General features: G+C 39.6%; 1 protein-coding gene across 3 annotated transcripts; it reads right to left on the reverse strand.

Annotated features, from left to right (window-relative positions):
- Positions 1 to 5,148: 5,148 nt before the first annotated feature.
- On the reverse strand, positions 5,149 to 11,765 carry LOC124220722 (facilitated trehalose transporter Tret1-2 homolog). 3 transcript variants are annotated; one of them, XM_069135925.1, is made up of 5 exons: positions 9,295 to 11,765; positions 7,246 to 7,525; positions 6,723 to 7,131; positions 6,385 to 6,625; positions 5,149 to 6,028 (listed from the first exon to the last, which is right to left on the reverse strand). In XM_069135925.1, exons 2-5 carry the CDS (start codon positions 7,518 to 7,520, stop codon positions 5,616 to 5,618), a joined length of 1,338 nt encoding a protein of 445 aa, XP_068992026.1. In that variant the 5' UTR covers positions 7,521 to 7,525; positions 9,295 to 11,765; the 3' UTR covers positions 5,149 to 5,615. The 3 variants fall into 3 exon arrangements, with proteins under 3 accessions (XP_068992026.1, XP_046486004.1, XP_046486005.1); XM_046630048.2 differs by lacking the exon at positions 9,295 to 11,765 and adding an exon at positions 7,809 to 7,922; XM_046630049.1 differs by lacking the exon at positions 9,295 to 11,765 and adding an exon at positions 7,664 to 7,769.
- Between the last annotated feature and the right edge of the window lie 247 nt (positions 11,766 to 12,012).

Genomic DNA, 12,012 nt, shown 5'->3' on the forward strand with positions numbered 1-12,012 from the left:
GCATAGAATCGAAGTCGCATTTTTATTTCAGACAGAAAACAAGTTGGTCGTACATACTTTTCAGGTTTTCTTCACTCTTCTGGCCGTCTGCAAGAATTGATTTTTTTTTTTTTTTTGATCAAATTGACTGATTTGATTGAATCAATAGGTGATGAAAAGATTTTATCTGTTCGTGAATTTTTATTGTAATTGTCATGACACACAACAACTTTGTGATTCACGATGTTCTTTCGCAAAAATTATTATCTCCGTTTTGAATATATTGTTGTTAAATTTCTATATTTCGCAAATCTTATTTCGTAACTTTCGTCGGTATGTCAAAGCAACTCTTGGACAATTTTCAAAACTCCCCGGAATAAGCGGGGTATTATCATTGTTAGACAGCTTGGTAGTCAGTCATTGTCCGACAACAACCTGACTTGACTCTTGTTGCAGTTAGGCTTAATGACTTTTTCAGACTTCCAGATTTATCGTGCGTGTGGGCGACTTCATTATTTTTTTTCCAATTGGCATTATTTAATTTTTTATCATTTCGTACAAAGATTACGGTTTTATCTCAGGATTGATCAGAGACAATTATTACGACAATGTACGTACCTAAGTATAGTCTTAAACCTGAGACTAAATTATATTTACGATCAAGAGTTCCAATGATTAGATACATAGTCAAAGGCAGTGATTCTTCAACAGGTCAAATACTGTATTACAACTGTATTGTGTCTCGATCGACAATCAACCGTAACAAAGCTCTTACATCTTGAGATTGTGTTATAAAATTCGACCTCTGTAAGAAACGATTATTGTAGCGACTGCCTTTACAGAACCCAGACAGTACAACGAATGATATATGATCCCAATCGATTGAATATGTCACGATTTATCCAACGATCGTCACAATCGGGAACCAGGCGATAGTCACTCAGACTTTATATGTATAGGTATGCAACCTTTTTTATTCAGATGTCGTGTTTATAGGTTGTATCGAAATGGGAGTAATTTTGTCTTTATTCATTGGCAACATCGATAGAATTAGAAATTCCAAGACTTTGAGTAAACACTTTGAGATGAGATTGAAAGACGAGAATAGTACCGTGATCGATCAATTCAACACACATCGTTCCGACGAATAGCTTGTACGTATTTCGGTTTAACGGCGTGTTTATGTATTTAATAAGGTCATTAATGCCGAAGACAGCAACTAATTTTTTACATATTAAAATATTTTGATAAAGCATTCTTATGTTATGTTGAGTATAAGATATGTTAAGTGGAGAACTTCGTGACAAAGAAACGTCGTGGAAGTAGAGAAGAAGCCAGAGCTCCCTTTTGAATTTCGTTGTCGCCCACACTTGAAGGGTGGCACGGTAAAACGATCCAAGTGCCCAAGTATCAAAAACTCCTTTGTTTTTTTTTGAAAAATTAACGAAAATTCATATATATGTAAAATATTTTTTCGGGAAGTTACAAATAGTTGATACGGCATAACGGTGTAAGTGCCATCATTATCATTTACCAACAGAGCAAGAAACTGTCCCGAAATTTCATTGGTTAATTTAAAATGATAATCAAAAAGTACTCGTTGGATTTTTTCAAGCTCTTTCAAATGGCCAAACCCCGAGGTAATATAGCAAGCTATTTTCGGGCAAATGATTCGCGAAAATCGATTTTTTCCGTGCTGTAAGATTTACTTTATGCTTACTTTGTTTTACTGATCGGGACAGAGACGGAAATTTCGGAGGTTATTAGCTGTTGATACTAATGCCTTCGTGACGGAGTTATTACACATACTATTAACCATTCGTCTGCACATCCGTTGACTGCATATATTGGTAACATTCAGCTATGAATATATGAGCAACTGTGAAAGTTTCGAAAAAAAGCTAGAGATACGGTTTTGTGATAAATTGATTAAACTTTAAGCCTGTGCAGTCAGATTTGCAAAAACAAAAAATGTAACCGTCGGAAAACGTGCTTCAAGTTGACCGTACCGCCCAGCGTTATTTCAGTACAAAGCAAAATTTGGGGTCAAAATGACCGCGTAAAAAAGCAGAGAACACATTTATCCATATATACATACTATGCATTGGTCCAACGTTTTACATCGAGTGGCAGCCGACACTTTTGCACGTTGTGCATTCGTTCAAATTGTTTGTTTAGGAGATCCAAATTCGTTATTTACAGTCACGTACGTTAGTCGACGAGGATTATTGCGAGACCCCAGCTTGCCTTGGGTTAAACCACCGATGATTATGACCAGGTCCCGTGGAGAGAGACAGAGAGAGAGGGAGAGAGAGAGAATGAGGGGTGGAACTTCTTCGGTGACTTATCCTCTCGTGGTTCAGTAGGCCGGGGTTGAAACTGAATCGCGAATCTCTCCAGATCCGACGTCATGAGCACAGTTGCAGCCTCCAGCCTAATTGGTGAAATAAAAGACTCTGACCTCGTGTAAAATTTTTGCGAGCAACTGGATTTGATGAGGCGGTGCAAACTTTGTATCTTCCTGACCGGAGGATCCAGACCGACTGCTTGATCATCGCTGACTTTACCGTAGTTAGCTAATTTTATTTGTAACCTGGGTTTCTTCGTCTCTCTCTCTCTCTATCTCTCTCTCTCTCTCTCTCTTTCTCCTCTTCTTATTCCGATACCTCACACAGTGCCAGTGTAAGTTCGCAGTTCGTGTTAACTTTTTTTTTTTACTTCGGATGCTGATTAAGAATATGTATTGGTCTTTCTCGGCGATCAGTCTTGAACTACTGTAGGTCTTAGTTCAAAGTTCGCAAAATCACTTGACCTTACGACTGAAAAAAAAGCGACCTCACCGATATGCTTCCCTTCATGCCTCCGTAAGTCAGACGGTTCTATCAAGATCTACTTCAATAAAATTGAGTTACTGTACTGTTCCACTGTTTCTCATTAAAATTTCACAATTTCGTTACAAGTTTACGTTCATTTTGGCACTTACACCGTTTTCGACCCCTCTACAGTCCACCATTTTGCCCCGTAATATTCAAAAATTTCTAAGACTTTGAAAATCTACAACTAGATCTTATTCGTTAATGTTCAAGCTTTTAATTCATATCTGTTTTGTAAATTTAATATCGCAGTTGTGTTTTCAATCAGTATCCAAAGCTAAAAAAAAGTTGGCCCGAACCGCGGACTTATAACACTGGCTCTAAGAAATACTTTTCGATTTTTTTAACAAATTAATCCATCAAATTTGGGGCAGTTCTTGTGGTCTTTTGAAAAATCATAACGATGCCGCACTGACACTGTTTTGCCGTGCCACCCTTGACTTCATTTTACGTATTACACAAGAATCACTGCATTGCAATCTGTGGTAGAATGAATTTCATGATTGTTTCCAAAAATATGGACCAGGTGGTGAATGTCGTAAGTATTTGCAAAAACTTGATAAAGTTTATTGACCATTCCCATTGCCAGCAGCTGGAGGTAGAGAACCACTTATGTAATTAAAAAAACAATTTTATCGGTTCGGAAGTCAAATTTGTGGGTGTGTTATCGGCATCATGTTATACGTTGATATTGTTACACGTTGATAAAATAAATTGCACCTTATCTAAAAAAATATGACTGAGCCACAGACGGTTACCGACAGTGATGGTCTTCGTCCTATTGCAAGTCGCCGATAAAGATGTTCGACCCATTACTGAGAAACTGGACCAATCCAATGGTAATAACTGAAATACTGGAATTCATTTTGGATGCAAATTTCTAAGATGATATCTAAAAGACAGCGGGTAGAACGTATATCAGAATACATTTTTCAGAAGTGGATGGGCAAGGTAAAGCCATTATAAAGATCAGTATAAAAATTTAGAACATAGAAAAATATGGTACGGAGCAAGATGGGATACCGTTTATAGCATTGTCCCCTCCTGCTCCGGTAGTTAATTAAAAATAAAAACCAAAATTGTGACAGAAATATAAGCAGTGAAATTTAAAACCCATGCTCTCATCTACTGGTGCACTAATTTCTGCTGAAAATAACACCTGTTTTCAAATTATTATGTTAAAATGTTATATCAATGTCACACAAACTATTTAGAGGGATCATTATAAGAAAAACGACGAATTATCGGTTTTTTCTGCAGCAGTGAAAGCTTTTGGTTGCGGTCATTGGTTGCGGTCCGTGAAATACACTAAATGTCACTTACGCTTTCGTGATTAGTGCATTGTCTTGCGTGCTATGACGTCTGTCCCGTCTTACCTCACCTTCCCCTAAGCCAGAATTATGCCAAGTAGCGTAATAACAATTTTTCTCGAGTACTTAAATCAGTCCCAAAACTGTACTTGCCGCATCGTAGAATAAAATAGGGAATTGATCTGGGAAACAGAAGAGCAATGACTCACTCCTTCTTCTTCTCCTTGTACGATTCAGGTAAATTGTCCGACGAGACTTGTTTGAGACGTGTACCTTTCACGGAAGATCTGAGTGGAACACTGTAGCTTGGGTAAAGCAATTATTCCGATCACTAGTTACTTTTCGATGTTTACGGTATGCGAGGATACTTGCAGGTGTTAACACAAGTGCGCTGTTCACTTTTTCCAATCCAAAGAAATTTCTGTTAAGCATTTGATATGCTAGAGTTTCTCTGCATTATTTGAACGTAAAAAAAGCGGTATTTTGTTTTCTGACACGAATACCGCAGATGATCCGCAATACAATTTAATTCTTCGGTCAAAATACTATGGTGTTGAATGCCGGAAGATGAACGGTTCATAGAAGGAGATTTACTATCAAAACTAACAAACTTATAGTCTGTATTACGATGATCGTACAGTGGAAATGTCTCTCAGCCACGTGAAAAAAATATACGATACTCGCAAATCGATCCTAGTATAATCGCAACTGTATTACTAATTATACTAGATACGGTAATGTTCATTAATGCCTTGGGCTTCGAGCTGACTTGTTTTCAGTCCGACACGAAACGCGAGTTCGATTCTATGCTAATTATGTAACAATGACTCCCAATCTCTCACTTCGGAAAACAAGTTAGCCCGGATGCCTAATTAGGTATTAATGAACATTACTGTACATTTTTGTAAAATTTTTGTAGTTTGAAAATTAATGATATTCGGCGAATGAAGAGTGGAATTTTATAATCGAAAAGGGAAACCTGGAACTATAAATAATGTTTGTTTAATTACATCCGCATATTAGCTTATACTCGTATAATTGAGCTTTAGGAGAAACTTACAACTACACAGAAATATGGTTATCGATCCTGAGATATACCGATTTGTTCGATACCCAAATTCGTCCCAATGGCTTATTGCACGTTATCTTTGTGAGAAGAAAAAGGTTCTGTGTAAACAACCTCGTTCAGTGTTCAAGAAAATCATTTCTCTATTGCATTGAGTAAATTGCCTAATGGATTAATAATAAACAAGTAAATGTAAGAAGATCCTTGGAAAATATTAGCCGAAGCGATCAATTAATAGTGGTGGAGAGCCTCTTACGGTGGCTCTACGATCAGAACTGTACATCAGGAATTGAACATTGTCACTTCATCATGACTATCCTTTTCGTAAGTACACCTCTGATAATTTTACCACGCTTATTAAGTATCGTCGCAGGTTCAAGATAGTGATCAAGGATCCAGCGACTTGTCTGACACCGTTTTAAACGTAGTCTTGTGGAACTCCTCTTGTATATCGCGCAGAGACCTCTGCTTGGTCTCGGGGATGACGAAGTAAATGAATATCATCGAAAATACGGTTATCGCAGCGAATCCCCAGAACGAAGCGTGGATTCCGTACTCGTCAGCGACGACTTGGTACAGCTTGGCAACGGCCATTCCACCAAGAGCCCCGAATATCGAGGTAACCATAGTCGCCAACGCTTTAACGTTGCATGGAAATATTTCCGAAAGTACGACGTAAGGAAGACATCCTAGTCCTATCGTGTACACGATTATGTAACCAACGATAGCGGTAACCGGAAGCCAAGAGATCGAACTGACATCGACATCGACCGCTTGGAGCTGGAAGTACAATGCTTCTCCTGTTGATTAAGAACGATTTTTCATTATCTCAATTTCATTGACAAGATCAAACATACTATAATTATATTCAGAATCGCTATTGGGTTGGTCTTCTTGTTCTTATCACTGGTGGTGAGTGTCGTGCTATCGTGTCGTTTGATCGTATTATGAAATGTGCATATACCGAAGGACGAATGTGCGTAACAGATTAGTGTAATCAAGGCTACCGTATCGATAATCTATCGGTTGAGATATCGAAGTAACCATACATCATAAAGATAAGCTGACGTGAGGCCAGCTAAGAGCGAATAACTGAATGGGTCAAAACATCGCGATAATTTTTTGGCAAAGTTTGTGATGAAAGTTGATATCCTACCTCCGAGAAACAGGATCGAACCACAGGCGGAAATCAACAACAATGGCTTTCGTCCTGCCAGGTCAACAGTGAATATGGTGAGCACTCCACTGAGGACTTGAACCACGCCAATAATGATTACGGAAATACTTGAATCCAGGCTGGATCCCGATGCTTCGAATATGAGGCCACTGTAGGCGAGCACAGCCCCAATACCGCTGAACTGTTGGGCTATCATCAACCCGATGACGATGATCAAAGCCTGGCCAAGTGGATTTGTAAAGTGTATTCACGTTTTTGAAACTAGAAGTTGGAAATTGAGAGGTTGGCGCAACAATAACACGGCGCATAGTACGAACCTTGCGATTTCCAGGTATCATAACCAGCTCCTTAACTGTCCCAGCATTTTTTTGATCGAACTCTACATTCTCTTGAACCTGCTTGAGCTCCTCGATCACGTTACTCGTCCCTCTGAACCAGAGCAAACTTTTCTCAGCGCGATCCATCTTTCCCTTCATTACCAAGAAGTACGGTGACTCTGGCATCCAGAAGAACATCAGACCAAACAGGAGTGGAAACGCTGCTCCCATGCCAGCTAGACCCACGGGGCTGACCCACGGCCCGACACAGTAGGTTAACAAAATACCGGCGTTCAGCATATGGTTTATCATGGCACCCAGCGCGCCCCGAATCCTGTCGTCCGCAATCTCTCCCAAGTACATCGGTGCCACGGTGTAGGTGATGCCAGAACCAAGACCGGCGATGAACCTTTAGGAGGAGAGAAAGGCGCGGCAAAGATGTGAACAGAAAATTTCCGGCTCGTGAGTTGGTAGAAAACCTGGTGATTGCGGGTTAAATTGAGATGCAGAAGAACTACAGCACCTTGCTATGGCAAACCACCAAAAACTCGGCGCGAATCCAATCAGGATGCAAGAACTGAGGTAAGGCAGAACCGTGAAAAGTAGGGACCACTTTCTGCCCCATCTGTCCACCACTGCAGCTCCGATGAGTGGACCGAATACACATCCAAATGTAAAGAAACTCACGATCCATGAACTTTCATCCGATGTCACGGTAACGTTGGAATCCTCGTCCAAAAGCTTTGGCAGCGAAGGAGCGGACCATCCGAAATGAAAACCGGCGCATGCCACGGACATGGTTGCTGGAAAACGCACATGGTAAATTCCGTCGTGATGAACTTACATGAAAGATAGATGCTCGAATAGCGTCTTGTTCTTTTTCAAAAACAAAGTATCGTCGTACGCACGCGATCTCTTGGTTTTCTAAAAATCGCACTTACTGACTACCATCTATTGATCGAGAGCGATGTTCCCAAGCAATGCATACATCAACACCCTCCAAAGATTGCGTGACATTATTTGACAATTTTACGTTATTTTTGCAGAAAAGCATACATCAATTCCAGGATAGACATTGGCTCTCACCTGCGAACCCGGCAACTGATTGCGTCATTACCTTTGACTTTTCCATATTTTTTTATGGACACGAACACGAGCGGTGGACTTGAACACGAGCCAAAGATCACTAAACGCGGCGAAGCAATTGTTATCGTTGAAATATCTAACCGAGCATAGCGGATTAAACCCCTTAAAAATTCACCAATCCCTTTTATCATATAGGTGGTTAAGGATGAAGATCGATCAGAAGTACTGATAACGATAGCTCTAATCGATCGACAACTAATCCCAGACCATAACCAAGATCTAGCTTCACCACTTTGTTCCTTGAAGCTCTGCTCACACTAGACTGATCCTCGACTGAAACTGACTCTGCAGGCGACAACATTCTCTTGAACCCTGACCCGATTCATTGGAAGTGTAAAGTTGGAAAATGTGACCTCATCGGATAGTGGTATCCGTCAGAATTTTACTTTCAAAATCGTTGTACGTATGCTTGTGTATCGAAGACAAAGTGAGATTAGGATGTAAATTGTGCACCGACGATCTTGATTGCCAATTCGAGAATTCTAAGTGGACTTTCACTGCTCCTAAAATTTAATTGTCTATGATCCAAATCGCGTCCGTACAAGCACAATTATTTCCCGCATGCAATGCGTGCGGCTTCCACGATTTCGGATGTGCAATTGATCAGTGAGGTAAGGTAGAATATCAAAATCCCTATACAAATTGCTTCGTGATAATTTATGGGTTTTTTCGAAGGCAATTGATTCGAGTCTTAACCGCAAATTCAATCTTCCAAAGATTTTGTAGTAACATTTCGACATGCGTAAAAAAATTTCTCAAGCTCTTGAAAGGAATGGTTATAAGAAGCTCTGTTGGTATTGCGACGACAATTTTTATTGCATTTGTCGATTTTAGAATTGTTCTGTTTATGATTTTCTTAGACTTTCTATCACATGACAGCCAGTAAACGCCGTAGCATCGCTAGGAATGGCATATATTTAGGAAGTGACAGAAATTTGAAGAATACAGGTGTTTTCGTTATTATTTTATCTTAATACTTTAATCGTGGATTTGTCATGCAATCATACAAGTTAATCAATCAATTTTTGATCAGCTTGTAGCGAAGACTCTACCAAGTACGCCGTTCACATTTAACTTTCCGTTTTCTGTTTTCAGAAAAGAAGAATTTATGAGTGAGTGTGTGTATGTGATTAATGTTTTTGTTCGACAATATCTCGAGATCGAGTTACCGGATTTTCATGACATTGGGGTCAATCAAAGCGGTTTTTTAAAATTTAAATTTGGCGTATTCAACATGCTGAAAAAAACTAAAAACATCTGGATTTTTATGAAAATTGTTACTCGAAGGTTCGTTGGGTGGCTGATCACAAATCTGAGGTCAGATTTACGAAATCCAAAATAGCGAAACCAATACGGTGGTAAAAAAATCTGGGTAATATTATTCGAATTTCAGCAGAAATTAGTAGGCAGAGGTTTTTTGGCTCACCGATAACGAATCCAAAGTCAGACTTCCAAAACTTGTAATGGTGGATCCCTTACAGTGGTTCAAAACACAGAAAAAAAATCATCGTCTTTTCATTTAATATGGTATCTGAAGGCTTTTAAGTCGCTAATCAGGAATCTGAATATGTACTTCAAAATTCGAATTGTATACTATTATTTTTTTCCGCGAGCTTGCAACATGCAATTACGACCAACGAAACGCAGACCTTGTTAAATTTTCACACTTTCAACTTTTGGTCGTAACCTGTAATCCATTTCCGAAATTCTCTTACGGCTCAGTCAATGTACTCTGTTCGCAAGAATATCTAAAATCACAAAAAAATGTTAACTCGCCCATGACTAGTGTCAATTTCAATCAAGCAGATTGGCTAATGGTCTCCTCATTCGCTAATTCCCGTTGGTCACTTACTCTATAGCCCGTATTGATGCAGATTAAACCAAAGTGCCATTCTCACTCAAGTGGTCGCTCTCGTCGTTCGCGTGTTGTACGATATATCTTTGCACACCACATCTGAGTAATACGATCGATTCCGTCTTGGAAATCTCAAAAAACAACAAAAAAAAAATACTGGGTATGATGCGGCACACGTATCTAAATAAGTATAATACGTGATGCTATACGGAGCAAACTGAATGAATTATTTAATGAAAGTCTGTACGGAATTATTGTTCAAACATAATTTTCAGGTCTATACAGTATATTTACTCAATTACTGCACACACCGTTTCTAAGCCGCAATTGGCAGCACACGAATGCTATTTATAGACCGCTTACCCACTTTTGAAAGGTACCCAATTCCAATACACCTTGCGTGGAAACGAAACCCCGCGAATATCAGGTTAAACCTGCACCGCACAGGTAATGTTTGTTCTGCTTTAATTCCGCTTGACAACCGCAAGTGATTATTTACGGATGGATTATTTTAATTTACGATTTTATTCGGGACCAGCGTGTTTGGTCGTTAGATTTTCGTTAAACTGCAACAGTCAATAAAGGTACTAATTGAAATTTTTTAAACGTTGCAGATGGAACAAGTTTTTCGTTAAACCACAAGCAAGATCTAACAAACTTTGTTTACTGACTATTTTTAAAATATTTGAATAATCAACGGAAATAAACGCAAAATTAATGATTCACACAATTCTTGTCTATTAATTTCAACGCAATTGACGGTCTACATTATTTAATTGCCGATTGTGAGTATCGAAGGTATCTATAAACGGTTATCCCAGCCACGCACGACAAATTACTAATACTCGTACCATAGTAAACATTTAGGGGCGATTAACGAATAAAAAAACAACCACATAGGTCTGAATAACCGCTCACCACTGGTTTAATTAAAGCTTGAATAATAGCGTTTGATCATGTCTAGCTATTTTTATTGTAACGTCTTGAATACTGGCAAAACAAAATCGTGAGTGTTAATATTTTAGTAATTTATGAAGAAACAGGAATCGAATTGAGAGGCGTGGTGCTTCTATGTGGTTTTTCGCGTTGTACAATCGTACTCTTTTCGTTTCATGCACACGTTCCTATATTGTAAAATTTATGGGACGCAAAACGAATCCCTGATGTATGCCCGAAGGTCTTGTCTCGCAGGTAGGCAGGTACGTGAAATGCCTTCGTAAATATCCTATTCTCCTCCGTCTTGCATGTAACTACTTAACCAGATACTGCAATTCGTCTGCTGCAGGATGTGCGCGCCATGCGCCGGTATGACGTCAAAAATATAAGAAACATTTATCGTGCGTGTTAAGATTTATAATCCAGTACATTCGGATACAACGCAAATAGAGCAATGATTCCTCTCATCGACCGTTCATTTTTGTAGGTCAAACCGTGCAATTCACAAATATGACAGAGCAGCACCTGCAATGCAGAAAACGACTGAGCGAATTCAAATCTTTGTATGAAACTTGTATAAACTAGGATGAAATTGTTGATACATAAAATTTTGCAGATGAATCGAAACCACGGTATCACAAAATCAATACGGCCGCCGTTAACATGGTTAAGATTCTATTTCGATATCTCATCCCAAAAAAAATGGACGGCAAGAATCGTGGACTTCCGAATTCATCCCTGATGACAATTGTCCATGAAAAAAGATCTCAGCGTGATGTGAAATTTGCCCGTATCACTTGCTACGGAAAACCATAACTGTCCGTGTTTCGGAAGGCGCTCCTCATCTATGGGAAGTTTCGAAGAGATCCTTGATCTTCGGTGATCGAAGTGTAAATTTTCGAGGTTCGGTGGGAGGGTTGAATTAATTGAGCTTATAATCTACGCCGACGTCGAAGCGTGGCAAGGATCATCGATCAGCAGGTGCATGTGCCGTACTTGCGTGCGTATCATCGTGTTAATTAGAGTTGCAGCGCAATTTAAGTGATGCAATCAATGCTGCGAGGCGGCGAGGGACGTCGAGGGCGTCCCAAGAGTCATGAGCGTCGTCGTCGTCGGTTTGCTCGGCGGCGCAGGGTAGGGAGGAGCAGTAGTGTCGGTATATTTATGTGACCGTCCTGGCGGGCTGCTTCCAAATACAATTCAGTGAAAGCATCGCAGGGATCCGCAGCAGCAGCAGCAGCAGCAGCAGAAGCGATAACCCGAGTACCAAGAGTGCGGTGCACTGATATGACTTTTTAATTTTATGTATCTAGCAAATTTACAACCGAGCAGACAGTAGCTAGAATATTCTAA

This window comes from Neodiprion pinetum, chromosome 5 (assembly GCF_021155775.2).
Source record: "Neodiprion pinetum isolate iyNeoPine1 chromosome 5, iyNeoPine1.2, whole genome shotgun sequence".
Lineage (NCBI taxonomy): Eukaryota > Metazoa > Arthropoda > Insecta > Hymenoptera > Diprionidae > Neodiprion > Neodiprion pinetum.

What these genes read in the sequence shown, in the direction of transcription:
- LOC124220722 (XM_046630048.2), bottom strand. Translation starts at nt 7,854, where the DNA reads ATGGAAAAGTCAAAGGTAATGACGCAATCAGTTGCCGGGTTCGCAG. An exon ending in TGGTGGTTTGCCATAGCAAG is followed by an intron (nt 7,132 to 7,245) that starts GTGCTGTAGTTC and finishes CTCCTCCTAAAG; the next exon opens with GTTCATCGCCGGTCTTGGTT. An exon ending in TTCGATCCTGTTTCTCGGAG is followed by an intron (nt 6,029 to 6,384) that starts GTAGGATATCAA and finishes CTTAATCAACAG; the next exon opens with GAGAAGCATTGTACTTCCAG.